At 39.1% G+C, this 26319-nt stretch overlaps 1 protein-coding gene across 1 annotated transcript in view; it reads right to left on the reverse strand.

Annotated features, from left to right (window-relative positions):
* The window catches only part of ANKRD55 (ankyrin repeat domain 55), a 45860-nt gene that overhangs the window by 15466 nt on the left and 4075 nt on the right, over positions 1 to 26319 (reverse strand). Inside the window, exons 2-6 of the mRNA XM_066181164.1 lie at positions 23215 to 23337; positions 21274 to 21404; positions 19039 to 19148; positions 15727 to 15787; positions 12004 to 12132 (exon numbers count right to left, since the gene is read on the reverse strand). Coding sequence (XP_066037261.1) covers positions 12004 to 12132; positions 15727 to 15787; positions 19039 to 19148; positions 21274 to 21404; positions 23215 to 23337 — 554 coding nt within the window. The remainder of the gene's footprint in view (positions 1 to 12003; positions 12133 to 15726; positions 15788 to 19038; positions 19149 to 21273; positions 21405 to 23214; positions 23338 to 26319) is intronic.

Consider the following 26319-nt stretch of genomic DNA (forward strand, 5'->3'; position numbering starts at 1 on the left):
GTTCAGAAATACAAGCTTATATTTTCCAATAGAAATTTAGGGCTGAAAGGAACCTCAGAAAGCCAACCCATATCTGTAAGTCTGTCTCAGTACACTTAGAAAAGCCATGTCAAATATTTGTTTAAGGGCTTCTTGAAAACTTTCTTAGCTAGTTTGCTCCAGTGTCTTAATAGAAAGTCAACATTGTTCTCTAACCTGCAAATGAAGTTGAACATTTTACGTTCTACCTTAGTGGAAATAGAGCAAAAAAATTAATTACTTTTTTTATAACAACAGAAACACAAGGTTGGAAAGGTCTTTCTGTACTATTGAATTCAATCCTTGCAATCACTTGAAGCTGTGTTACATCATCCCTCTCATAAACTTATGTTGTCCATTAAAAGCAATTAGGGTTTTTTTGCCCCCATTACTCTCAAAGGAACACAGTTCAAGAACTTTTTTGTTTTAATGATTTGTATCTCTAATTTCTATTCATACTCGGGGTTGATTATACCCTTTTGTTTCTGTTCCAGCATTATTATTTAGATTAAATACTTCTTTCCTCTTACTGGAACTTGTTCTTTAGATGTATTTATAGGCAATCATCACATCTCTTTTAAATTGTTCTCTTGCTGCTCTAAGCAATCATGGTCTTTTAAGTTTTTTTTTTTCTTTTGAAAAATATGCTTACTGTATCTTTGATTAACCTAGTAACCCTTTTCCTTTTGTGTTTTAGTTCTGTTTCCTTTAAGAGGGATTAAAATTGTACTATTCATACAAAGATGTTTTTGCCAGATCTTATGCAGTGACACTGCTCTTCCTTATTTGTCTTAGAAATACCTCTTTTGGTATGTCATAGAACAGCATTTGCCTCATTCACAGCTGTGTCCCATTAGAAACTCCCAGTCATTTTGGAATGATCTCTCAGTACTTCTCTTCCTTAGTTGTTTCCAAGCCTAGAGTTTCTAGATTTGGGAAGGACCTTCTGTTACTAGTACCCAAGTGCATAACTGATACAATTTATCCTATTAAATTCTGTCCTATTTGTATTACTCAAGATTTAAAGGTGATCCATATCCCTCCCTGTATGGTATCCCCATTCCTTCCTGTTATTGTCTTTCAGTTTTTTATTATTGGTAGATTTTATCAGACAGCTCCTGTATTATGTGCCAAGTTATTATGAAAATATTAAAAAAGAGTAATATCAAGTCTTATTCCTGAAAGTAATTTCCTTCCAGCCTCTATTCAACATTTAATCATACTCTTGTCTTCTGGATTTTAAGGCACAATTTCTTTTGTTTCTCTATACTTTTGTATCTTATTTTGTAAGATAGCTATTTATTCTAAATATGTATTTTAAAGTTGGGTAGACATCTGTTATCTCAAGCCTCTTCTGTACGCTTTTCTTCTCTGCTCTTGGGATTCAGCTTCCTGCCATATTTTGCACCACTGAAACGATAGATTCCAAGTCCCTGGAACATTCTGATCTCACTATTCGGTCCAGCTGAGAACTTCCTTAATTTATCAAAACACATCCCCCTCAAATCAGGAATTTTGTTTTACATGTACTTTGTTTACTCAGATGTTTAATTTAGAGTCTAATTTTGATTATGTAATCCAAACTTATTTTCTATGACCATCATTTTGTAACATCCTAATTAACCATGTCTAAATTGTTATGTTATAGTTGTCTGAATATCTAATGAAAAGAAAAGTGTTGATCCTCATGTTCAGGAATACTGAAGTCTTATAATTGTTGTTTTTATTGTCCAGTCCCTATGCCAGATACCAATATCCTCCATACTAGTATTCCCAGTTACATATTTTCATCATTAGCATCAATGAAATCTCTAGTCACATTCAGGGCTAACTATATTTAGAAGTCTATTACATACTTCTAGTACCACCATAATAAATATCAATCTGTTACTGTCCTTCTCTAAGTCAGTTTTGATACAAAAAATAATTAACATTAGTGCCTTACTACTTCTGTATTCATGTTCTAGTAACTCAGCTATTCCTCCAGTTTTACACTGTCTTGCTAAGTCCAAATTTCACACCCTGCAGCTACAGTTTCAGTCCCTCAATGTTCTTGCACAACTCTTAGCATTCACATAAGAAATTTCCCACTGTTCTTACTGGCATTTTATACTTCTACAGAATCTTCTGTCTCCCCCCAATCTTCTGATTCCTAGACTAAACAAACCATTTCAACCTCCCTGTGCAGGTCAACTTTTCCAACCCACTTATCATACTTGGTGCTTTCTTTTGGCCTGTTTCCAGTATGTCTACAGTATTTTTTTTTCAGCTGTGGTATGCCAAACAACACAATTATCCAGCAGAGGCTTTCTCCTGACATGGAAAATGACTTCCTGTAGTCCACATGTACTATACTTCTGCTAATATGTCCTAGAATTTTGTTTTTTTGATTTATATCAACACCATAACTTAAAATCCTACTCACTTTTGTAATCTGCTAGTCTTTTAATTTTGCACAAAAAAAATTTAATTTTTCACAATTCTGTATACAGTGTTATTTTATTCATTTCAGTTAACTCCTACAATTTATCAAAATATTTTGAATTTCATCCTCACCCATGAAGTACTTGGCATCCCTGGAATTTAATTATAGCTGTGGATTATCTATGTGTTCTGCATTTCGACACCTCATTATGGAACAAATAAAAACATTCTTATGATACATCCCTGGTTGGACTATGAGATATTCACCTCCAAAGATTATTTTAGCGGTCTTGAATGTGGCTGATAAAGAAGATACGATGTGTCATAGAAGTCCCTGGTTGATTCTGATGGAATCACTCCTTATTCTTCCCCTGACTGGGGGATTGAATTATGGGTCTATTATAGCAGGTTGTGCTTGTAAAAATTGTGCTATTGATGTCATTCAGTGTGATTAGACTTGTATGTACTGCTCAAATCAGAAAGGAACAGAGAACTAGACTTTTAATGATCACTGTATTTGCCACATGCTTAGCAAGGCTTCTGTGCCGTGTGATGAACTTTATATTGTTGTCACTTTTCCAGAATTTTTGTGTTTTGTTACATGGGATTGAACAGATCAACTGACATTCAAACATACTGTATCTAATAGCTTCATACCTGAGGAAGTGATAATTGCTTTGAAGATGGCTACAAAAATTCTGCCTTGTTTTAACAACTCAATCAAATAGTTACTTCCATTTTCTAAGTAATCAAAGAATATTTCTTAATATTTGAACCTTCTGCTGAACCAGGTTTCTGGGCAACTGCTCAGTGCGTTTCCAGTTCTTTCTTCTTAGGAATGCCTTCTTATCTTTAAATTCATCTTGGCTTTTTAAAATTTTACTCAAAATTCTCCAAAAATGCTTACAGTGCCCTTATTCTTTGATAGCTTTGAGCTGTGGTCACCAAAAATGTAGTGTTCCTGTGGTAAATTTACCACAGTACTATTGTTAGACCAGGATGTTGTCTGGTAAATTTACCATAGGAAAATTATGTGTTTTTGTAACACTACTGTGTGCATCACTAAATTTCATCTTCCCTTTTTGTATTCAAATTCTTTTCAGCAGAGAGTCAAATGTCCTCAGAGATTATCAGTCATTTTTTCTACATATTTCTGAATAGTTTTGCAGGCCTTCTCCTCCCCCTCCTCTAGTTTTGTTACACTTTTGTCCCATCTCATGCTTTCATCTGCTTCCACCCATTATTGATTCTCCTCAGAAAGTGAGATTTTCTTCCTCAGAGCCCTCATCTCAATGAAACATACTTTATTGTTCTAGGGTGACTTTACTTGTCCAAAACCAGGACATTTATGAAGAAGAAATGTCCTAAAGCCTGGATCCATGAGCCCCTGTAAGAAAATCTCTCTTTGTGCTTTATGCAAATTTTTGTCTGTGATTTGCGTTACCTCCAGACAGGGGCAAACACTCATTTCATTAACAGTGTATTTAGCTCTAACACTTGATTACAATTCTGGTTGTAATCAAGTGTTAGTTGGTTAATAGAAGTCAGACTTCTGAGAGTTGTGTCTCTGAGTGCTTTCCAAATAAGAAAACAATTATTCAGGAAGTATCTATCTAATCATGTGCCACAAGGAGCATCCTGAAGCTCTGGGACACTTTCCTAGTTTCAGTCCTTTATTCAGCTATTTTCAGCTTCTTTCAGCTGCATTTACCCTCATTGTTACTACAGCCAAGGTGGTTCTTATACTTCAGCCCTTTCTATGTCCAACTGATAAGCAGAACAATAATTTCATTTCTAAAGTTTCTTGTCACTTACATAATATTCTACCATAATGTTGCATTTTGTTCTGCCAGGTCTTCAGTCATAAACACTGAGATGTTTTATTTTGTTCACTGTACTGTATAGAGGGTTACTTTTTTCCTCTCTTCAGAATATTCTAGTAAACTAGATAATGGGGTGCCAAAGTGGAGTCTCATGAAAGGCGTCTCCTAAGCCTGCTACCAGTAATGGAGAGGTGGGAGGGGTAGAGGAACAAGCTATGGACCACTTAACTGTTCTCATGAAACCCAGATAAAATATTTTTCTTCCACATAAATGCCTCTGGAGATCATATGGTTAGGTTGTATTAGTTGTCCTATATTTCCTGTCTGTTTGTATTAGCATGCAGTTTAAAGCCTTCCTATATCTACAGCCATCTTTGCTGGGTGGAAATTCCCCACCAGAAGTTCTTGATGTTGCTTCCTATCATGAACTTTGCACTTTCAGTCTGCCTGTGTTTTCCTCCTCTTTTACATTCTTTCATCTTTCAATTCCACAACTATGAACCCAAAGCTTTGACCTTTTCTTTGATGTCTTCTGCTCCACCCCTAAGTGGCTTGAGATTTTAAGCATTATTTCACTCCTTTCTGCAGCAACAAACAAATACTATTACCATTGCACTACTCTGGGAGGTAACTCACTTTTATATAAAAGCAAAATGAATTACATTTAAATAAGTACTTCCAGCTTCCTCCTGGAAACCATCTATGTGCATTATTGGGTGCTGTTTGAGTTTTATGTTAGAGAATCCAAGCCCTTTTGTCTTTCCTCTTATCCTCCCAAACAGACACACATAGAATATTCTGAAATCAACTGTAACACCAGCAGGGCCACTGGAAAATAAACCAGCCAAATGAAACAAAAATCTTTTTCTACTTTCCTGAAATAAAGAAACATGAGCCATTTAAAGTATTTTTTGAGCAACCCATAGCAAAATTCAAACCAATAACTTGTCTGTGGACTTTTCTCTTTATAATGACAGTTGAAACAATTATGTTGGTAAATACATCTTTCCCTTCAAAGTAAACTTTTCAACCTTTTTCTTTATTCTGAAATTCAGTATTTACCAAAAGCAGAAGCCATTCCATGTGCATCTCTTGACTGGATCTTGAAAAGCCTTGATCTTTAACTCAAGGCTATTCTGGCAGAAACTGTATGTTTAGTTACAGGTATACTGGCAAAACTCTATTATTCTTCCAATACATTTTTTCCCTTATGTGATTAATTTCACTGAAGTGCCATTTTCCTCATATTCATATGCAGAGCACTGCAGCAGTGTATCACATCATTGCTTTTACTGTAATACAATTTAGAATTCCATCCTAGAATCAGAGCAAAAGAAATGTTGCATCAGCTGCTAGGATAAGTCAGGTTGGAAACAGATATTAAGGCAGTATCAGAAAGCATATGCCTATCTTCTTGTAGGTGCAGTGTCTGCTGTTTTAAGGATGGAGAATGCCAGACCAGACTCAAAACCAGAGGCATAACGTTGCTTCTAGTCTGCAGCAAACAGTGCAATGAGAAATGTCCTTATATTGGCAGTTTGGCTTGTTGAAGACTTTTGCACACATCGATGCTTTCTCCCATTTATCAAGGACTTCCAGCACCTCCCCCTCTGCACCCAAGACTAGAGAAAGCCAAGGAATGGAAACACACTCACTCTACCTTGACTGCTTGTCATTTCCTGGCTGCTAGGTGGCTGAAATTGGCAGTGGAGAAGTGAGCAAAAATTCAGAGCACCCTGTGGTTTCTCTGCCCTGAGAGGACATGGAAAACTGGTCTCTGTGATGAGGAAAGAAACAAGTCATAATACAATCTTCATCTTTCTTCCTGCCAGGGAGACTGTGCCAGAGATTCCCTGAATGCAGCCCAGGCACTTCACAGGGTGTATTTCTGATGGCAAACCAATACAAATTAACAACAACTCTACTGACACCAGTGTAGTTATATTGGTTGAGACTAAGTCAGCCCAGAGAGAATCTCATTTGTCTTCTCCTAACCCAGCTGCTGCAGCTTCACACACTGAGACAGCATCTCTGCAGAGTCAGAGCAACCCAGCTTGGCTTGACTTTGTGGTATTCTTGGAAATGGAATGTGTTGCTGTACAGGAAAGTTTGTCCTGTGGTCCTCAGAGCATTACTGCCTGTGGTACAGCTAGGGGACATATTTTAAAAATATTTATCCTTTTAGCAGCCTTAATGTGTGTTGCAAAAAGGTACCAAATGACAAAGGCAGTCATGGAGGCATGATTCTGGCTATCATATGTTCCTGCCTCTCTTACCCTCTGTTTGCTCAAACATAACACTGCATGAAACATTGGCCAAGTGTCTCTGAGAATTTATTTTCACTTGGAGTCTAAGTGCATATGATTTACTGTGTAAATGACTATGACTAAAATCACTTGGCAACTTTTCCCTGCTATTGCATTGTAAGGACTGATTTCTCCAAATGAGCTGTTTACATGCTTTGGAAAGGAGGTAATTTTTAAAATCTGAAGAAGAATAAGGATTTATTCTATCAGAGAAATGGAAGCATTTGCCTTCAAGTGCCTTTTGTCAGGCATAAGAGATCAGGACATGTATAGATATGCAAGAAGTGTGTTGCATGTACATTACTCATATTCTGGCATCCACTGTGGAGTCACACATAGACTGTGTGCTGGGAAGAGGTCTGGCAATTATCCTGCACTTACCTACAGGCTTTGCCCAAGACAAATTCCTGCTAAGCTCAGTGGGAGTTCTGCAACTGATTACCTCAGACATTTGATTGGCATGAACAATTACATTGTCTACTGCATGTTCATACTTAAAGGGCTTACTTTTTAACAGTTTGTTATTTCCATGGAAGTTTTTCTGATGATCTGGCTGTACTGGTGAGTTTTTATATAAATAGTGCAAGTTTCCAGATGATACAAAACTGGGAGGAAGTGTTGATACCTTCCAGGGCAAAAAGACCTCGACAAATCAGAGAGATGGGCAATCACCAATCTATGGTGTTTAACAAAAGAAAGTGCTGAATTCTGCACCTGGGCTGAGGCAGCCCTGGATGTACAGACAGGCTGGGAAATGAGAGCCTGGAGAGCAGTGCCATGGAAAGGGCCCTGGGGTCCTGGGCCAGGGCAAGTTGAACATGAGCCAGCAGTGCCCTGGCAGCCAGGAGGGCCAAGTGTGTCCGGGGGGCATCAGGGACAGCACGGCCAGCCAGGCAAGGGAGGGGATTGTCCCCTCTGCTCTTGGCTGCGGTGGCCTCACCTCCAGGGCTGGGGGCAGTTCTGGGTGCCACAGAATAATGAAATTATTAAACAATTGGAGAGCATCCAAATGAGGGCAATGAAGATGGTGAATGGACTCCAAGGAAGCTGTACGAGGAGCAGCTGAGGGCACTTGGCCTGTTCAGCCTGGCGGAGACTAAGAGGAGACCTCATCACAGTTATAACTTCTTTGGGAGGAGAAGAGGAGGGGCAGACACTGATCTCTGCTCTGTGGTGACCAGTGACATGACTGAGGGAATGGCCTGAAGCTGTGTCAGGGAAGGTTTAGGTTGGATATTAGGAAAAAATTCTTCACCCAGAGGGTGGCTGGGCACTGGCACAGGCTCCCCAGGGGGCGTAGTCACAGCACCAAGCCTGCCAGAGTTCAAGAAGTGTTTGGACAATGTTCTCAGGCACAGGTGCGGCTCTTGGAATGATCTGTGCAGGGTCAGGAGTTGGACTCAATGATCCTTGTGAGTCTCTTCCAACTTAGCTTATCCTACCATTCTGTGATAACTTTAATTGAATAAATAGGTTGCAGCTGTATAGAAAAATGAAGCAGGACTCAGGAACATCCTTCAGCACTGGAATTTAGTTGTCTTTACCAAATAATTCTTAAAATCCTCCCTGGCATAGTTAAGGCCTGGGTCAATTAATACTTTCCCTACCAGTTCCTGGAGCTAACATGGGCACCAGATCATTCCCAGTAAGTGGTTTGTGTGTGTCCATCCTGTTTAAAAATAAGAGAATATAGCAGTAGGGACACAGGTTGTCCCATGATAGCTCGCCTCAGTGCCAGAGCCGAGACTCAAGCACATTTAATTCACTGTTGCAGACAGAGTTACAAATATTTAGGGTACTTTATGGAAAAAGCTTCTGTTGTTATTAAAGCAAGTTTATTTCTTACTCAAAACTATTTGTAAATTCTCTTCCATCTTGTTTTGCTACTTGACAGCTCACTCTGTAGATCCCCGCTGCTATGCAATGTTCCAGACTACACAAGCAAGAGTTGTACCATGGCTGGAATGATAATATTTACACAAGGAAGTGATTATTTTAAATTGTATAATTTATATATTTCATTAAAAAATGAAAATTTAGTATCTTTTTGACTTGTTTGTTAGCAGTCGAAATTGTCTTTAAAGCTTAGCGACATAAAAAAGGAAATCACTACTCTTCCTTTTAAGCCATCTGTTGGAAACTGCATGAAACAAGGAGAAATGAAGTACAATTTTGCAGGGAAAGAAATCTGCCTAAAATGAATTAGAGAGTGAACCATGCCCACCAAATGCACCTTTTCTGGCCAGTCCAATGACAGACATATCTGCAGTAGAGAAACACTCACTGGGTTTTGAATAGTTACAGAGAAACTGCAATGCCTGGTCAGCCAAACAGAAATTAATACTTACTTACGCATTTCTTTTACAGTGTAATTTTTTTATACGGGTATTTCACTCTCTTCTCTGGAAACAGAGGAATGAAATAATTGCACTGTTGCTGTGGAACAAATTCGCTGGCTTCTAATTTTTTTAAACTTTTCACTCTAAATCAGTCTATTAAAAAATCATAAGCACATGTCCCCATGGCAGATTATTATTTTTAATAGCTTCTCTCTAGTTGCTTTCTTTTTATTCCTACAGAGTTGTATTTCTTCACTTAAAAAAATAAATCTGTTTTTTTGTTTACTCTTAATTGAAAGCTGGTATTTTCACATAATCATGTGACTTTGGGAGCCAGAGTCTTTGAGAATGAGACAAAGAAAATTCTGGTAAAAATTATGACAACTGGCAAGGCAATGTAACAAGATTCCAAACCTTCCCAGGCTGTTTCCAATGTACCACTAACACTCTTACAGTATAGTACCATGTAGCATGATAGTGCATGCTGTGTGGTATATATTATATTTTACTAGGATTTCAATAATACCATTATCTAGAATTGTTGGAATAGCTTTACCCTTTGTCCCAGTATCAGTTAACAGTTTTTTTTTCAAAGGTGTGTTTCCTTTTCACTACAGTAATTAATGCTGGCTGAAGTGAAAGGAGCGAAATACCTCCTGAGACACTGATAATAGGCCTGTCTGTACCAGCACATAGAAATATTGCATGTGTAAAAAATGTGGCACATGATAGTCTCACACCAAACAGTAATGATGAGTATTTTTGACACTGATACATTTGCACTTAAGATGTGAAGTTGAATGGCAGGAGGTTTGAGCTTCTGAAAAGAGAAGACCTTGGTGTGGGCAAGGTCTGTCTGGTTACGTGGATGGGACTGACCATCCCACGATGTCTGCTGGAAGAAAAAGCCACAAACATGCAGCCTTTGAAAGAGCCAGCATGGAACAATGATTTCATATGAAATATGCCCCATGCCCAAGAATTTGGGTTTGAATGGTAGGCAATGGTTTTCGTATGCCCAGCGTGCACAAATGGCCTCTTTCCTGTAAGCTCTGAAACAAGTTTCTGTGCAGTGTCTGGTCGTCCCCTTACTCCATTAAAAAAAAAGAAATTAAACACAGGGCCCTATTCAGCCAAAAATAACCCCTGCAGCTGTACTGCCTGAGCTCTGTGAGTTTCTTGTTCTCTGAAGATATTTATACAATTCTTAAAGGAAAAATATCCCCTTTCCAGCAGTCATGGAGGAGGCTATTAGACATAATGATGATCCCAACTAGCAGAGCTGTTGTTCTGTTCTCTGTCACAGCAGAGAAAGTTGTGCCTGTCCACAGTATCCAAGTCTCCTGGGCCTAAAAGGGCAGCAGAGAGCACTGGCTGAAAGTGGTTGTTTTCTTGGCCAACAGTTTTCTTTCTTTAGTAAGGGAAATGTGAACAGATCAATTTTGTACTCTGGTATTTCAACTGCCCCTTCTGGACCCAGAATGTGGAGAAGCATATGGATGGAAGAATTTCCAATTTATAAGGTTTCATGGCAGAAATCTCACAATAAGGGAAAAAGGGGGTGGGTGGGTGTCATTCTGCACACTTCCTCTTGATTTCTGGGAGCAGCTCAAAGGAAGAGAAAAGAGGGTATTTGTGACTTCCTTCTACCTGAGGCCAAGTGGGTTTTGTGCAGTTTCAACTTCCCCATTTCTCAAGAGTTATTCTGCTCATTTGTGAGAGAAGGGTGGAGGTGAGAGTTAGCAGTGGAATCAAATAATGAAACGTACAAAATACAGACTCAGGGAAAGTTTAAAGAAGATGGGGAACTCTGAAGGTTATAAAGTGGATTCACTCTTCTCTTTCTGTTTGTTAGACAGTTTGTCCCCAGAGCTATGATATAGACCACCGGCTATCATGCAGGGGTTTGGATGAGATTCAGAGGTTTCCCACGGGAAGCAGCCAGAACTGGAGTAAGCCTGGTAAAAATACACTACAGGTAGTAGAGTAGATACCTTTAATCTCCCATGGTAAATAACAAGTCCAATTTAAGACTGATTAGGATTAAAGAAGAACAAAATTTTTGAAATAATACCAGCTGCAGAGGTCAAAACATACCTCTACTTCAAAAAAAAAAAAAAAAAAAAAAGTTAGGCCTATTATATGTTAATCATCTTTGTGAGGCTGTGGTTAAAGGAAACAGATTATTTTTTCAGATGTCCTTACCCCATAACAAATATAGTATATGGCAGTTCAGAGCTTTTAGATTTCCTTGTTGACACTTCTTTAAGAAGAGCAAACTTAGACCAAAAGGTAAGGATGCAAATATTTGGTAGTTGTACGAAAATGTTGCTGGATTTTTGTTTGAGTTCTGTTTTGGCTTATCTGTTGTGCACGTGCTTTGAACATTGATACTAGAACTTGCTATGGCAAGAGAGCAAGTAAAAACATACCATTTCATTTGGGCAGTTTTCTACAGTAAACTTGGAAAACCAGTAAATTATGCTGTATTTTATATCACTTATTGACAATTACATAATACAGTTTTTAGTGTCATATTAAACCTTTATGGTTTGTTTCTCTAATGATAGCCTTAGTATTTGACAATGTTCTTTTGCATATGGAATAGGAGCATACAGCTCAACAGGAAATGTGTTTGGCTCCATGTCTTCTCTGGTCTCTACTCAGAAGTAGGGTCTGAACCCTTCAGCTAATTATTTCACAGCTGTAGCATTTAAAATGCGTTTTAACTTGTGTTTACATTATTTCATTCCCAAAGGCCTTTCTTTGGCAAGTAAGCTGCTGGTTTCTGCAACCCTGATTTAGTGAAAAAAAAAATAGGCATGAGTTCTACATGAAGCATACACGTAGTCCCACTGAAATAAATGAGAACTTTAGGGCAACAGGGCTAAGCCTCTATTAGGTATGCCTTGGTCTCCCAAGAAGATAGATCCCTGATCCATACTCACTGGCAAAATGCTGGAGCTTAGTGGGCATTCTTAGCATCCAATTTCCTTGTTCCACAGCCCAAACTATTTCCTTAGGTGTATTTAGGACACCACAATAGCCAACACAGTTCAATAAACATCCCACTGGGACTGTGTTGGGGCTCACCTGGACTGCCCAGTGCAGAGCTGTTTTGAAGTCCTTGTCCACCAGAGTCGGGTCTGCTCCCTTGTGCAGCAGAGTCTGAGTGTGCTGGGGTCTGTTGTGGAACGCAGCCCAGTGGAGTGAAGTCATTCCCTGTAAGCCACAAACCCAGAGGGCAAATTATTGTCACTCACAGGAGCACCCTTCAAGTCTCTGCAGATAAGCTAAGCAGCCCTGGAACCATCCAGGGTGGACAAGTTCTTCCCTCTTCATCTTGATTTTAAATAGTAGCAGATTCTGAATTAGTGGAGTCACAAGGGGGAACCAAGCCATTAGCTATTTGGAATTATTACAAGAAATGGATACAAATACAAATGCTTCCTTCATATGTGCCTATAGCCTGTTATAAGTAACATGTGGTCAGGGCCACGATGGCTGGGGGTAGAGTTCCCCACTGCTCAGCTTGAATCCTGCAAGAAAAGCCTGGTTTAGACTGATGCTTCAGCATTACATAGTGTGATGTTTGTGTTTGGTCTTATCTTTTAGCCAAAATAAATATTATAAGCTATTACTGCAGCTGGCACTAGTCAGCAAGAAGTGACAGAGTGATGTCCACAATAAAGTCACAATATAAACATTTTATACTTACCCTTCAGGGAGAAAATAAAGCAAATGGTAAGGTATTCAGCTGCATTTTCATTCCATCTTAGCTGCATCCAGTCAGTCTCAATGGATCAGAGAATTCATGACCTATATTTGCACCTTCAACATTGTTACACTCACCTTATTTTACTCTATATCCATAATAATTAAGATTTTCTGTATAAATTGACTTATTTATTATGTTTCTAACAAACTGCTTTTCAGGTGTGATAACATTTTCCTTTGGACAGATTTTTTTTCTCTCTTACCAAAAAAAAAAAAGCATTTCAAGGCTCTTGCCTGATTTCCAAAAGGATAAAAAGCATTAAAAAAAAAAAGGTGAGTGGAAAACCAATTCAAACTTGAAACAGAACCCCAATAAAGCCAGTTGGAAACAACCCAGGTAAAGTATGAGCTATATTGATGCAGACTGCTTATCAGTGCATTAAAGATGTTTGCAGTGATTTTCTGACTAAAAGCTTGAATGCCTTAGCATTCATTTCTCTCACTCATCATGAATCTCATAAGACTTTTAAGTTCCCATGTGGTTTAGATATGGGTGATAACAAGACAGATCAGTTGAATAAGAGCAGTTTTGGTTTTACTTAGGGTTTACAAGGCTTAAACGTGGGGGTTTCGGTTTTGTAAAACCAAAATTGAGAGTATACTCCTGCATCAACTGAAATTAATGGGAGCTCTGCCACTGATGTCAGTAGACATGAGAGAGTTAGTACTGTTGATGGACACACATTATATGTGAGGCTTCAGTAAAGTGATTTCCAGCTGGGAAATGAGTACTCGTCACTAGTCCTGGAAAGCATGAAAATTATTGAAGGAGAAACTACAGTGTACCATGTTGTCTTTCTGTCATCCTCTCAGTGTGTTGATATGGCCAAAAATTCCTTGAAAAATTAACTTTCTCTCTGTTTCTACTGTGGTAGCCAGCAGAAGAAGAGTGTAAAACTGGATAGTTTTCAAAAATCTCTATAGTACAGCAACAAAACTTGGAGAAGTCAGTAGCAGATGCTTAGTGCAAAAATAAAAGAAACAAGGCTTGACAATACACTGCCACCTAGTACGTGGTAATCAGACTAAAGACTTGGTATGACATCCAGCCCTCTAAAGGGTCACAATGTATTTTCTGAAAAAGTATTTATTTTCATTTTCTTTGAAACTATTGCCTGATAATTTTTGTACAAGTCCCCACTTTTTATATGCAAAAAACTCAGACCAGTTAATAATTATCTTTTCATTTCTACACCATTTATGATACCATGGGTTTATATCATTCCTCTGATGTAGCTGCTAATCTGAAAGTCCTTTTATAGTTTGCTCTAGTTAGCCCACCCATGTAAGGAAGCTGCTCTATAACCATTATCATCTTTGTAGTCCTTTTTCTGTTCCTTTTCTTGTGTATCTTTTTTTTTCAGTTTACTCTTGTAGCCATATGGCTGTACAAAGGATTCAAACAGAGCTTCCTGTTTTATTCTCCATTTCCTTTCTAATACTCTGTACATTCCACATGTCCTTTTGGGGTGCCCAGCTGAGCAAAGAGCACTGAACTGTTTGTAGCAGCTGCTCACTCATGTGGGCTTTCTGCAGTGGGCAATGGCCACCTAGCCCACGCCACTTGTGCTTTATGCTGCCATCCTGGAGTGGCATCAGTAGGTAGAGAGACTATTGTTGGTGAGTGGAAGCATGAGAGTGGTATCAGAACTGCCCAAGCTGAAAGTCCAGCAGAATACAATCTTAGAGGTGAGACAGCCAAACAATTGCACATTTATAAAAAAATGAGGAGCAGTATGGGACATAAAAGGACAAACCTCAAGAAATGGCTGTGAGAAATATAGCATGACACTTGTTTTGCTCAGATTCAAGGCTTTTACAGGGATTGTTTCTTCACATTGTCATCTCACAGGCTTCACTAATAAACCCACAGAAAGACACAGTAGTGGAAGCTATGAAACCTCCAGATGTATTTCCGTTTATGTGTTCATGCATTCATCAGGGTGTTTTTCTCAAGTGTCAAATGGGAAAACTGAAGTGTTTTACTTATGCCAAGAGAACAGCCCTGTTAGTTGTAATCATTTCTGAGGATCCACATTTTTCAGAAAACATGAGTATTCAGGGCTTAGTACTGACACTTAAACAAATATATTGTCAGGGCCAAATGACAATGAGCTGGACCAAAAGTTCCGAATTGCATGTAGCAGTGCATTACAGCAAAATATTATGGCATGAAACAATGATTCACCGTTCCATGCAATTCATTAGCAACACAGTTCAACATGAAGACAATGCATATGTCTGGTTTAGGGTGCTGTGAGCAGGGTCTGCCAACTTTTCAGTGGGTAAGGAAGATGAAAAATTAACAGCCCTCTGGCCATTCTGGCACTGTGGAAAAGAGACATATCCTTGAGCAACTGTTAGAATGAAGAGAAACATATGGAAAGACACTCAGAATCTCTCTTGTGTCTTGGCTTCTATTTGGAGAAAAACACATGGGAAGTTAACTCTTTCCTATGTACAATATATATATATATATATATATGCAGGACACAATTCCACATGGAAGACAACAGCATAAATTTTTGCGCTTCCATGACTGCTCAGTGTAATGCCAGCTCTCTAATACTTTTCCTGAGAACAGCAGTTGAATGATGGGATCAAGGAATCATTGAATCATAGAATGGCTTCGGTTGGAAGGGATCTTCAAGATTATCTGGTTCCAACCTCCCTGCCATAGGCAGAGACACCTTCCACTAGACCAGGTTGCTCAGAGCTGCATCCAGCCTGGCCATGAACACTTATGATTGGTTAAAGGTGAAGATTTAGTCCAGTGTCTAACTTCAGAAGAATCGAGGGCAGTTATTGTCTTGACAAATGATTTAAGAGACAGATTCAAGGTACTTCATACATGGCTGAATAGAGAAAAACTTAGCCTACAGGTGCATAGTGTATAGAAGGAAGAATAAGATAATACTTTGCAGAGTTCAGCAAAAGCATTATAGAAATTTTTGACTAGTGCATAGCCTTACTGTAAAATTGAATGGCTTCTATGCCCTCAGTGCCAGGGACTGTGACTTGTAGCACAAGCTCACTCACCTCATTGTCCTGGTGATTAATTTCACTAAGATTTGACTGCTGCAGAAGCAAGCTCAGAAGCCTGTGGAAGCAATGATATAATCAGTGTGCTGTACTCCTGACTAAACTTGAAAAACTGTCAGTTTTTTAAAAAACAAAATGTGCAACTTTATGAAAAATCAGTATTAGTAATGGACACAGGTCAGAATCTTAGGTCTGAGCTTTGTGTTATGAGCAGAATAAATAGGACTATGGCTTATGGTAACAACAGAAGTTTAGAGCTTCTAAGCTTGTGGAACTAAAAGAAGACCCACTCAGAATAACACTTGTGCTCACTGCTGGGCTAGAATCAGAATGTATAATTCTGTACATGTGTGCAGTTTTTGGCAGCTTAGCAATTTGCTGCCAATATATTTTATAATGTTCTAATGTAACAGAGATGCCAGCTCCTCTAAGGATTTTTCACTCCATTTAACTCCTGGAGTAATGTGTTGTAGTGTACGCATTTGTGTGCAAATGTGTGTATATGCATGCTTGCTGTATGTTTACACACACAAACCCCAGTATTTTACAAGGCCTTACAGAATGTCTGCTGGAATAGAGCCATTATTATGGCATAAAATACAGCAATGCACAGATTCACATTTTATAGAATATTGGATTACAAACGCTCCCCTCTGGTGGAGGGAATAATAAAGTAGTTACATTAAATATTATTCAAGTACAATAATATTTTTAACCTTTCCTTTCCCTTTTGCTATCTTGTGAAGATGTTCTGAAATCACTACAGGTTTGGCAAAGATGGTTGTATTTTATAGCAGGATGCTAAGTGTTTGGATCATGTATGTGCCTGGACCATGGAAATGAAAAACACCATGCAGTCACATGCTGTAACAAAGCCACTCTTAATATGGATGTACCATTTTTAGGGTTCTAGCAAAAGGAAGCATGTATCCTCATTGGATCATTGTGCAAATCTGTGGCTCATCTGTGAAGGTGTAAATTTGCTAGAAACCTTTGGAACATGGACATGAAGAAGACATGCTGTTTAGCAAGGGAAGTAAAAGATAATGAAGTATAAAGGAAGGAAATCTGATAAATGTAAAGATAACACAGAAACAAATGTGTAAAATCCTGCACTTATTCCCATGCAGAGGAGATGGAATGAATATGTTTTGCTGCTTTTTATATTCAACCACTTACAGTGTATTTTCTGGACTGAACTATGCTCAGGTGTGTGCATTGGATTAAGCTGAGAATGTTTCACGTCAAATTTGTTCTTCCCTACTGGTAATAAAGAACTAGCTATGTAAATTATTCAAAAGAAGATATTTAGAGTTAGGGGTGATTTTGACAATTCTGCAGGTGAAAAATCTTATCTATAGGTAACATCTTCCTCAGGTGTTGAAGTCCATATTTAGGGTTTGTTTAAAGTCCCTAAAGGGTGATGATTGGGCAGATCCCAGCACAGGGCTTTTGCTTTGACTTCAAATCCACTTGCATATGGATACAAATTCTTGTAGAAAAGAGGTGTTCACGCCTCTTCTAAATGGGGTCATACTGTAGGAACTCTGAAAAAGATGGTACTAGGACTGTTGTGATTGGTTTGGTAGAAGTTTGTAGAAGTGAAGAAAGATTATGTTGTCATTTAGAAAACTACTCAGAATCACAGAAATTCAGTGTCTGAAAACGGGTCTTGGTAAATATTGACTAGTGAGGAAAAAGAGAGATAACCAGAGCAAGCTTGTAAAACCCATTTATCACATAGTTTTATAATCTGATACAGGGCTCTGTGGTTCAACTCCAGATATGACAGCACTGTATGTGAAAGAAATCTCATTATTTGACTAGAATCTTTGTCATAAATGAACTTTGACTCAGTTACACCATTAGACCATGATGGCAACATAAGTGCTACCATTTAAATATGTAAATACCCAACCAAGCAACTGAGGTTTCTCTGCTATCTTCTCTTAAAGGCATAGATCAGGAATGGATTCTCTTTCCACCTTGCCCTGTTAGGTTCTGTGCAATGCACTTGAGCACATACATCAATCATCAAATCAATACATGAACTGTCTCTGTCTTTCCATGCTGCCTCCAGCATGTGAGGTTGTAGCAGTGGACTGCCAGCTTTCTAACTTAGCTGCAAAATCATTTCACAACTGGTCACTGCATATTCCCTTTTGGCAATGACATAGGATTCAAGGGACTGACAATAACTGTGATGAAAAAACCTCCCCATCAGTGCTCCAGGCCTGTGTCTGGGCATGGGGCAAACCCAGTGGGAAGACAGAGGAAAAGGAAAACTGCAGAGCAAAGAAAGGTCTGTCTGTAACCTTGGGGAATGTGAAAAACATTCAGGGGACCCAGTGTGTTCCTGGTAGAGAAGATTACTATTCCCTTTCAAGTAGCAACATGTGTGGTGTTGAACAAACATTGTCTTCTTTCTTGCGTTGGTTTTGTTTAATGATAGTGACCTTTCTTTGCAGAAATATCATATTATTCTCTCCAAATGATGCATGAAAAGCAAGGATAATGTGGAAAATGAATAAAGCTGTTAAAAAAGGCTGGAGAACAAGATAAGCAGAAATGACCAGATGTCTGGGCTGGTCTGATATGGTTACAGCAACAAAATTGTAGACTCTGATTAAGCCACATGAACAAATTGCATGTACTGAATGTTTTACCTGTTTCTAATGTCTTCACGCACTTTCTATACCTTCAGGCATTATTTACTTAGGGGAGTGTTTTGAGTGAATTTATTCAGATGTACAAATCAAAATTTATTAAACCTTCCTATTGTCACAGGCTGGAATCAGAAAAAGAGAATCTTCCTTAAGAGTTCTTGTGAAGACACTCTGTAGCTGTTACTCTATCTTCAGTAAAAGTAGTTAAAAATGAGCCAGACCACCAATCCTTAACTTCCCCTTTATGGTGGGGGATTTTCAGAGAGGTTGTCTTGTGGAAAACTTCTCTCACATTTGGTGTGCTACTCAGAGGAGAAGACCGGAGAAGGAGTCTTGTAATATTTCATGTAGGTAGGACAGAAAGGTAGTTGCGCAGGGGAAATGCAGTGTTTCAACTTCTCTTATTTTCCTTCCTCCAGCTACTGTGATATTAAAACAGGCTCCTCACTTCACCTGGCCATTGAGCTCTGGTACACAGGTGTTGCACGATGTTTTTCCTCCTCTCTACCCCCTTCACAGTAACCACTAAACAAAGACACGGGTCACAGGCTGTCACAACTATTATTCCTGCTCTGGGTTCTCCTTGGGTTGCTGGCTACCTGAGAGATTCAACCAGCAAAAACTGTGGGAGCTGGGCACATACCTCACATCAGGCTCTGCAGTGGCAGCATGGAGTGGCAACCTCCCGTTTTTGTCGGGTATGTTCTGCTTAGCACCGTTCCTAAGCAGGCTGACACAGCCTTCCAGCCAGCCCTAAAAAAGAAATTAGAGCATATCAAAGAGGAAAGGGAAAAGTATAAGGCCAGATCTTTTCTTGTTGGTGATGGCGTTCACATGTGACTGTAACCATTTCTATCAGCAGAGGAACTGGACTTTTTTTCCTCAGTAGAGTTTTCTAAGCACTGAGAGTAGTTCCCCTTTGGAGTTGTGTCTCCAACTACCTCAGTTGTTCATTTCTCTGATGAGGTGTTTAATTTACACTGTATTTTGGTTTTGTTTTGTTGTTGTTGCTTTTGTTTGTTTGTTTTTTTGTGTGTGTGGTTTTGGGTTTGTTTGTTTGGGTTTTTTCTTCCTGCAGCTGTGGCAAGTACTAACAGTGATTAAAAACCTGCTAATTCCTGTACCACCAGCAAATGCTACACATATTATTGCATGTGAATTCAATCATGCCAGATTAAACCAAGAAGATGAACACTCAATCTGATTTTGTTTGTTAGATTTTAGCAAGGATGGCAAATCAATGGTAAAAAGCCTTAGAGTGTGGTCTTACAAATGTTTTTGCAGAAGTTTGTATGAGTGATAGCATTAGACTGAAAATAGCATCAAAACAGATGGGATGAATCAGTTCTTGGATTAAAACCTTCTATTGATTACCTCAACATAAAAGCAAGTAAACAGTCTGGTTGTGACTGCATAAATCTTTCAGCATATACTTAAGTCGGAAGAAAATCAAGCATGAGTTTAAATCTTTTGTTAAAACCTCAGCAGGCAATTGATAAGGGCCATTCCCTCCCATATGGGCTATTTTGGATTGGCATTATGAGCATTTCTGAGGGAAATGTGTGGAATGGTGGAATCAGAACACCCCTGTTTTGGAGGTCTTGGTGGAATTACAAGACCACCAAATACCACTTGCAGTCTTGACTGTGCAACTCTCCTGAATTCATTTGTCTGGACAAAAGTTACAGCCAAATTCTCTCTGGACCTCTTGTTATATCCCTCACAGAAACAGAAATGGAAACTTAGAAGCCTGGGTGGTTTAAATCTTTTCCAGTAATTTCTTTTTTTTCCAAAGAATACTTTTTCCCCTCCAGGAAAAGAGGAAGGAAAAAAGAAGCGTGACACTTACTATGGGATTTTTAAAAAATATCTTGCAGAGGAAATGTTTGTTCTCAAGTAAGCGGGGCATACTCCTTGCACTGGATGCCTGTTTTGTTATTTTCTACACTTATTTTCTGGCTGAATATTGCATAGCTAAGCAGGAACATTGTTTTTGTCCTGAATTTTCAGGGAGAAACTAGGTGCAAGGGATGTCATTTAATTAGGCTGCCACAGTGTCTGTTTAAATGAGCTGGCAGCCATCCAGCTTAACTCATACTGTGCAGCCATGGCTGCACACTCCTCCTTCCTTTCTGTCCAATTAATAATGGAAGCCCAGTCTGCTTGGCTAATTTGGTCCCCACTTTCTCTCTGCAACCTGAATTACCTCCTGCAAGGAGCAGAAGACTAAGGAGAAGAGGACTATCCTTGTTGCTTCAGATAGATTCTGAAGTACAATTCCTTTCCCAAATGTCTCAGTGGGATGTCTGCCCCTCCTGTTACTTGCAGGTAGGTTGATCAGGGGACTGGATTATTTATGATCTGAAGAAGTGCACCAGCACCTGCAGCACCTTGAACTTGGGTTCTCAATCTGGCCATCCAAAGTCCAACACTACCGTGAAAAGAAGCAATGCCCTGGTTCATGCGGTGTGCAGGAACACATGCCTGCAATCACCAGAATTTGAGATAGGAAAGCCTTCACTTGAGCATAAATATCTAATGCTGGGTATGCAAAGGGGAGAAGTCAACCTGCATATTAAGATCAAGGGGGGACTTTCAGTGTACAAAAAAAAGTGATTTTCTTGTGAGATCCTCATATCATGCACTAATTTTATAAGTCAAAAGAGAAAGGACACTCTGACAGGAGTCTCTGACAGGAGTCCTGATCCTCCCATAATAATCATTGCTCTAGCTTTGCATCATAGTAAAGTTTAAAAACCAATTCCAGTGTTGTCTAGAACCAAATGTTTTTTTTTTTCGCCTATAGTACAAGCAGAAATCCTATTCGGTCTGCTCGTTTACTCCCTTCACTCCATCCTTGTCCCCCAAGTCTTGGTACCAAATAAGTTGCCAGAGATAAACTGGTACGTCCACAAGCATCTTGAGTATTAATATTGGCTCCCATCTTCAACAGAAGCTTCACTGTGTCAACCTGGCGTCCTGACACAGCATGCATCAAAGGTGTGCAACCTGGGGAAGAAAGCCAAATTTATTTAACAATTTCATTTTGTCATGTCTGTAAGATACACTTTCTTATTTTCTAATGTGAACGCTGACAACTTAACAAATCCTTTCTCTGACAACTGTCCAATAGTTGTACTCAGCTATTTTTTAGCCAGGAAGTAACTTCTATGACAGTCACTGACCACTGATTTTAAAAAGAGCATGACTATATTAGCAAAAGCTTTGCCTCGTCCACTTTGCTTCTGGAGGGAAAAGTGCTTTTCTGTTGGTAAGTTCCCAAAATGAACTTTTGGCTTTGTACACCATTTTGGACACTGGTATTCTTCAGAATGACTAGTAGCCAGATGGTGATTTTCTAATTTTCCCAAACCCCAGCTTCATTCTGTCTGTGTATTCAAATGGCTTATGAAATCAAGCTGTGTCCCTTGCAAAGGTATAAAAGTGTGAGTTGGCCCTTTATGCAGAGAACAACTTAATTAGAAGTCTGGATTTGCTCTAGGGTACTTTATTTCCTGTTTTTCTAAGAACTTTTTTAATATCCTGCAAAACTTTTCTGGTTTGTAAAACCCCTGAAACCTACATTTAAACCTAATACTCAAATTTCTTTGTGAAGTATTGTATCACTAATTGCTTCCTCTTCCTTTTATTCTGTTAACTGCTGAAAAACAGCATGATATTTTCCTGCAGAATCTGAGAAAGTAATTTAAAATTACTAGGTTGGGAATAAACATGAGTATTAGAAACTATAAGACTATTAGAAACTTCATATATAGTTGAAGAATAATTATTCTTACTGGATTCAATGAGTTTGCTGAGGAAATGTGCTACTCAACCTGAGGTCATGCTGAGCCTAACAAACGTGCAGGATAAGAGCTGTTTCCAGTTTTGTGCTGGAAAACCGGCCTTTAGTTACATTTGCATGGACAGCCTAGGAAACAAGTTAGTTCTGGAGCTGAAGTACTCCTTGCCAGCCCATCTCCACCTACTCCACCCACCATTCATACCTAGTCTTTCTCCCATTAATGAGCAGACAGGGACCATTTTGTCTTGAGTAAATTTTCCCTACTAACCAGTAAATGTTTTAAACATATCACTTAGAATGCCTGGTTTAAAGTATAAGAAAAATTGGTGGCTTGGTAAAAGCTGTTAAAGATTAGAAAGGCAGTGTTCATATAGACTCTTTGTAAGAAACTGCAATTTAAAAAATACTTCTGACAAAAAAAGTTGTTCTTGAGAACAGCTTCCAGAGGTCTGTAGTTCTTAGGAAACTCACTTAGGAAACAGATGCATATAAAACCCAGACAATGTACAATAAATTGCAACAACATTAAATAGTAACTTGAACACAAAATGAGTGCAGCCTGACAGATAAACCAGATCATTTAGAAAACTGCACATCATATAACCAATCCTTTGGCAAAAAGCTACTTGACAAAACCATTCAAACTGTGACTGTGCACATACTGTAACCTTTGCTTTAGAGATGTGCAGAATGTATGTCATTTGGCATTGGTAAAAATACTGGGTTTTCTCCCCTGAAATGTCAACAGTTTCTCAGCATCTCCCTAAATAAGATAAACTAAATAAATGGTACAGTACTGTCTAATTATAGCAAAACAGCTTATTTGCAATCATATAAAAATATCTTAGAATTACAGGGGAATTATCCAAACTGCATTTCCAGTGGCTGTTCCAAAGAACAACTCTGCTACTAAATATATTTTGCTGAACACAAACATCAGAATAAAAAAATGGAAAGTTTAATTTGCAAGCCAATGCATCAGATCTCCTGGGAACAAGCTTGGCCTTCATTTACCCTCTCTGTCACAAGACTCCAGGATGGAAGGATCCTCTCGGATCACTGCAGTCAGGGTGTTCACGTCGCCATTAGCTGCTGCTTGGTAAACCACAGCCAAGTCGATCTCTTCTGCTGCATCAGCTGCAGAGAAGGAGCACATCCATGAGTAAACAGAGAGCAAGTACAAACGATAAACAGTGAAACTAATGACACTTGTCTCACGGAGTTTAAATGACTGTGTAACTTTTGGTGGAACAAAGTGTATCTAAACAGCACTGCGGTTTTTGTTAGTCATCTGAAACTTACTTTTTCATGATAACTTCTTCCAAAAACTTTCAAATATAGACACTGTAAGGACTTTAGAAAAATTCTGGAAAGTTTCCACTTCTTGTAAGAAATCATACTAACGTAACATGACTTGAGAAAAAATGTAATAACTGAACTAGCTCATAATATTTCTGGCTGCACTTTTATGAGATAGGATGAAATCAGACTTGGGTGTTTTCAATTTCAGTGTTATCTTTGCACCCATCAGAAAACTGAGGCTTTTCACTTCCCTGCAATGTCCAAGGGAATTCTCGTCTTGGGAGAGTAAAATGCTGGCAGCAATGGTTTGTGTTGGTAATTCCTGCAAAAAGGAAAAGTGGACTATTGCTTGGAACCCAGGAGAGGTTTATTTTGTTTGGCAGTTACAGTGTGAGTTATTATTTAAAGCAGATGCCTTGCAGGACCTGTTCTGGAACATTCCTCAGACTTTTCTTTCTAAAGAAATAATAGCGATGATTCTCTTTGCTCCTTCGCTTTTCACTTCCTTTCATACTGGTCGTCCCAAGCTTGACATGCATACACCTCCTTTGGCTTCATGTGGATTATTAACCTCTTAACTCTAGGAGTCAAAAGAGTAGATTTTTTGGTGCAGAGTCAAATCTGATGTAACGGTAAAATGCTCTAATATGCATTGTTGATCAGAAACAGTCTCATGTTTCTGATTCCTATTAACTCAAAAAGAAGTACAGCTGCAGTAAGCTGTACTGTTCACAATGGCTGAGGGTCTGTCGGGTTTAACCCCAATGTTCCATCACTGCCCTGACCCCTGTGGGGTGGGAAAGAGAATCAGAAAATGGTAAAATCGGTGGGTTAAGATAAGAACAGTTTCATAACTGAAACAACACATCATCATCATCATCACCACCACCACCAGAACAACAACATGATTAATAATTGTAATAAAATGAGAGAAAGAGATGAATAAAACCCAAGAAAAGCACGTGATGCACGGTGGAGTTGCTCACTACCTGCTGACTGACGCCCAGCCTGTCATGCTGCAGCTCCCTCCAGTTCATACCCTGCCTATGTCGGTCTGTGTTTGGAATTTCCCTTTGGCCAGGTCAGGTCAGCTCTTCTGGCCATGCTCCCCCAGCCTCTTGGGCGCCTGATCGCTGCAGAGCACAGGACACTGAAATGTCCTGGATTTAGGGTGAGCACTAACTAGGAACAACTAAAACAGCACTGTTTTCAACATTTGTCTCATACTTAATGGAAAATACAGCACTGTATTGGCTACTAAGAAGAAAATTAACTATTCCAGGCTAAACCTGTACAAGGTCAGAGCTACAGAACATATTACTTGTCCAGCCACTGCACTACCTTGTTAGATTGAGAAAATCTCTAAATCACACTTGAAAGTTGATCAAAGGAAAGACAGATTAAGTGACTGGTGACTTATCTGTATGGTCAAACTTCTGGGGTTAGCATGACTATGAAAGCTGTGCAGAAAAAAGGGGGATAGTTTAAAGAGCATTGAAAAGTTACTATAAAGCTGTTATCATAATCAAATATTATGTTATTCATAACATATTGGTAGAAATTATATTTGAAATACTGTCATATTTTTGAGTGATAAATATTACTGCAAAGTATTAGCCACACTACTCGTTATCAGATGTTGTCTCAGATGAACCTGCATGAGCCCTATGCTGGGCTTCACAGCTTAGTCTGATTCTCCACGTGACCTTCTCTCACTGGGTGCAATCAACACTGTGGACTTCAAAATTTGGCTGCCATGGAAACACAATCTGCTCTTACTCTGGAACAGGTGAGTCTGTCAAAGCTGGAACTCTGTGGGTTTGGGAAAATTAAAAAGCTGATGTTAATCTGCCTTTGTCACAGATTCTGTCTCCATTTCTCCTCAGCTAAAGAGAATCTAATTTATTTTCTTTCTTCTAACTGGTATTTTAAATTACACACTTCATAAAGTTTGTGAATAAAAATTTTAACTTGATTTTTATTCTGTGGAGGGGTCTGTTGCTGAGGCAACTGTTCATTTGGCTCAGAAGGTTTGTCCTGCGGACCTGGGAGATCCAGACAGATGAGGAGTCATTGCTGACAAAGAGTCATCATCAGTGACTAGAACATGAAGAAAAAAATGTGACTTTACCACCGGTCCAGTTAGTAATATTTCCTGATTATGTCAGACCTAGAGATACCTCTCAGAATTGGTAGACTCAGCAAAAACATGTTAATGACAAGTCCATGTCTGAGTGGTTGATAGCTTGTGTTGCTCCTCTTGTCTCTGGAGGTAGACAGGGGTACCAGCCCTGAGCACTGATGTGGCTTCTCCCATGGCTGCTGTCATGTACAGCTGTGCAGGTACTGTGTGGGTATGGTACAGAGAAGATGCTGCTGGCACTGGGAAAGGAACTGCTAGATATACTGAGACAAACAGCGAATAAAAGGTGCCCTCACCTCCTTTGATGCATTACACATGTAAATTTTGTACTCTTGTTTTGCCTCGTTGGTACTGTTAAGTGTTCCTGTTGTGAGTCAGGAGCAGAGAAATGTAGCCACAAAAGGGAAATCTCCATCTCCTGAGCACAGCAGTTTCGTACCTGGAGGGCACTATGGCAGGAAGATAAGGATAAGGGTGCACTCCTTCATGTGGGTCTCTGAGTCTCTGCCCTTTTTTCTCTAAATAAAACCAAGACACTCCCCTTTTGCTTCTGCTGGGCTCAGTCTGCTTTCCCCAGAGCAATTATTCTTTGTATGAGGAGGGGGAGTAAAAAGATGGATGGACGGACGGATGGATGGAAAAATGAAGTTTTGCCCCTCCCTCTTCTTGCAGAA

The sequence above is a fragment of the Chamaea fasciata genome, unplaced genomic scaffold (assembly GCF_029207755.1).
Source record: "Chamaea fasciata isolate MVZ Bird 193981 ecotype frontalis unplaced genomic scaffold, bChaFas1.0.hap1 SCAF_4, whole genome shotgun sequence".
Taxonomy (NCBI): Eukaryota; Metazoa; Chordata; class Aves; order Passeriformes; family Sylviidae; genus Chamaea; species Chamaea fasciata.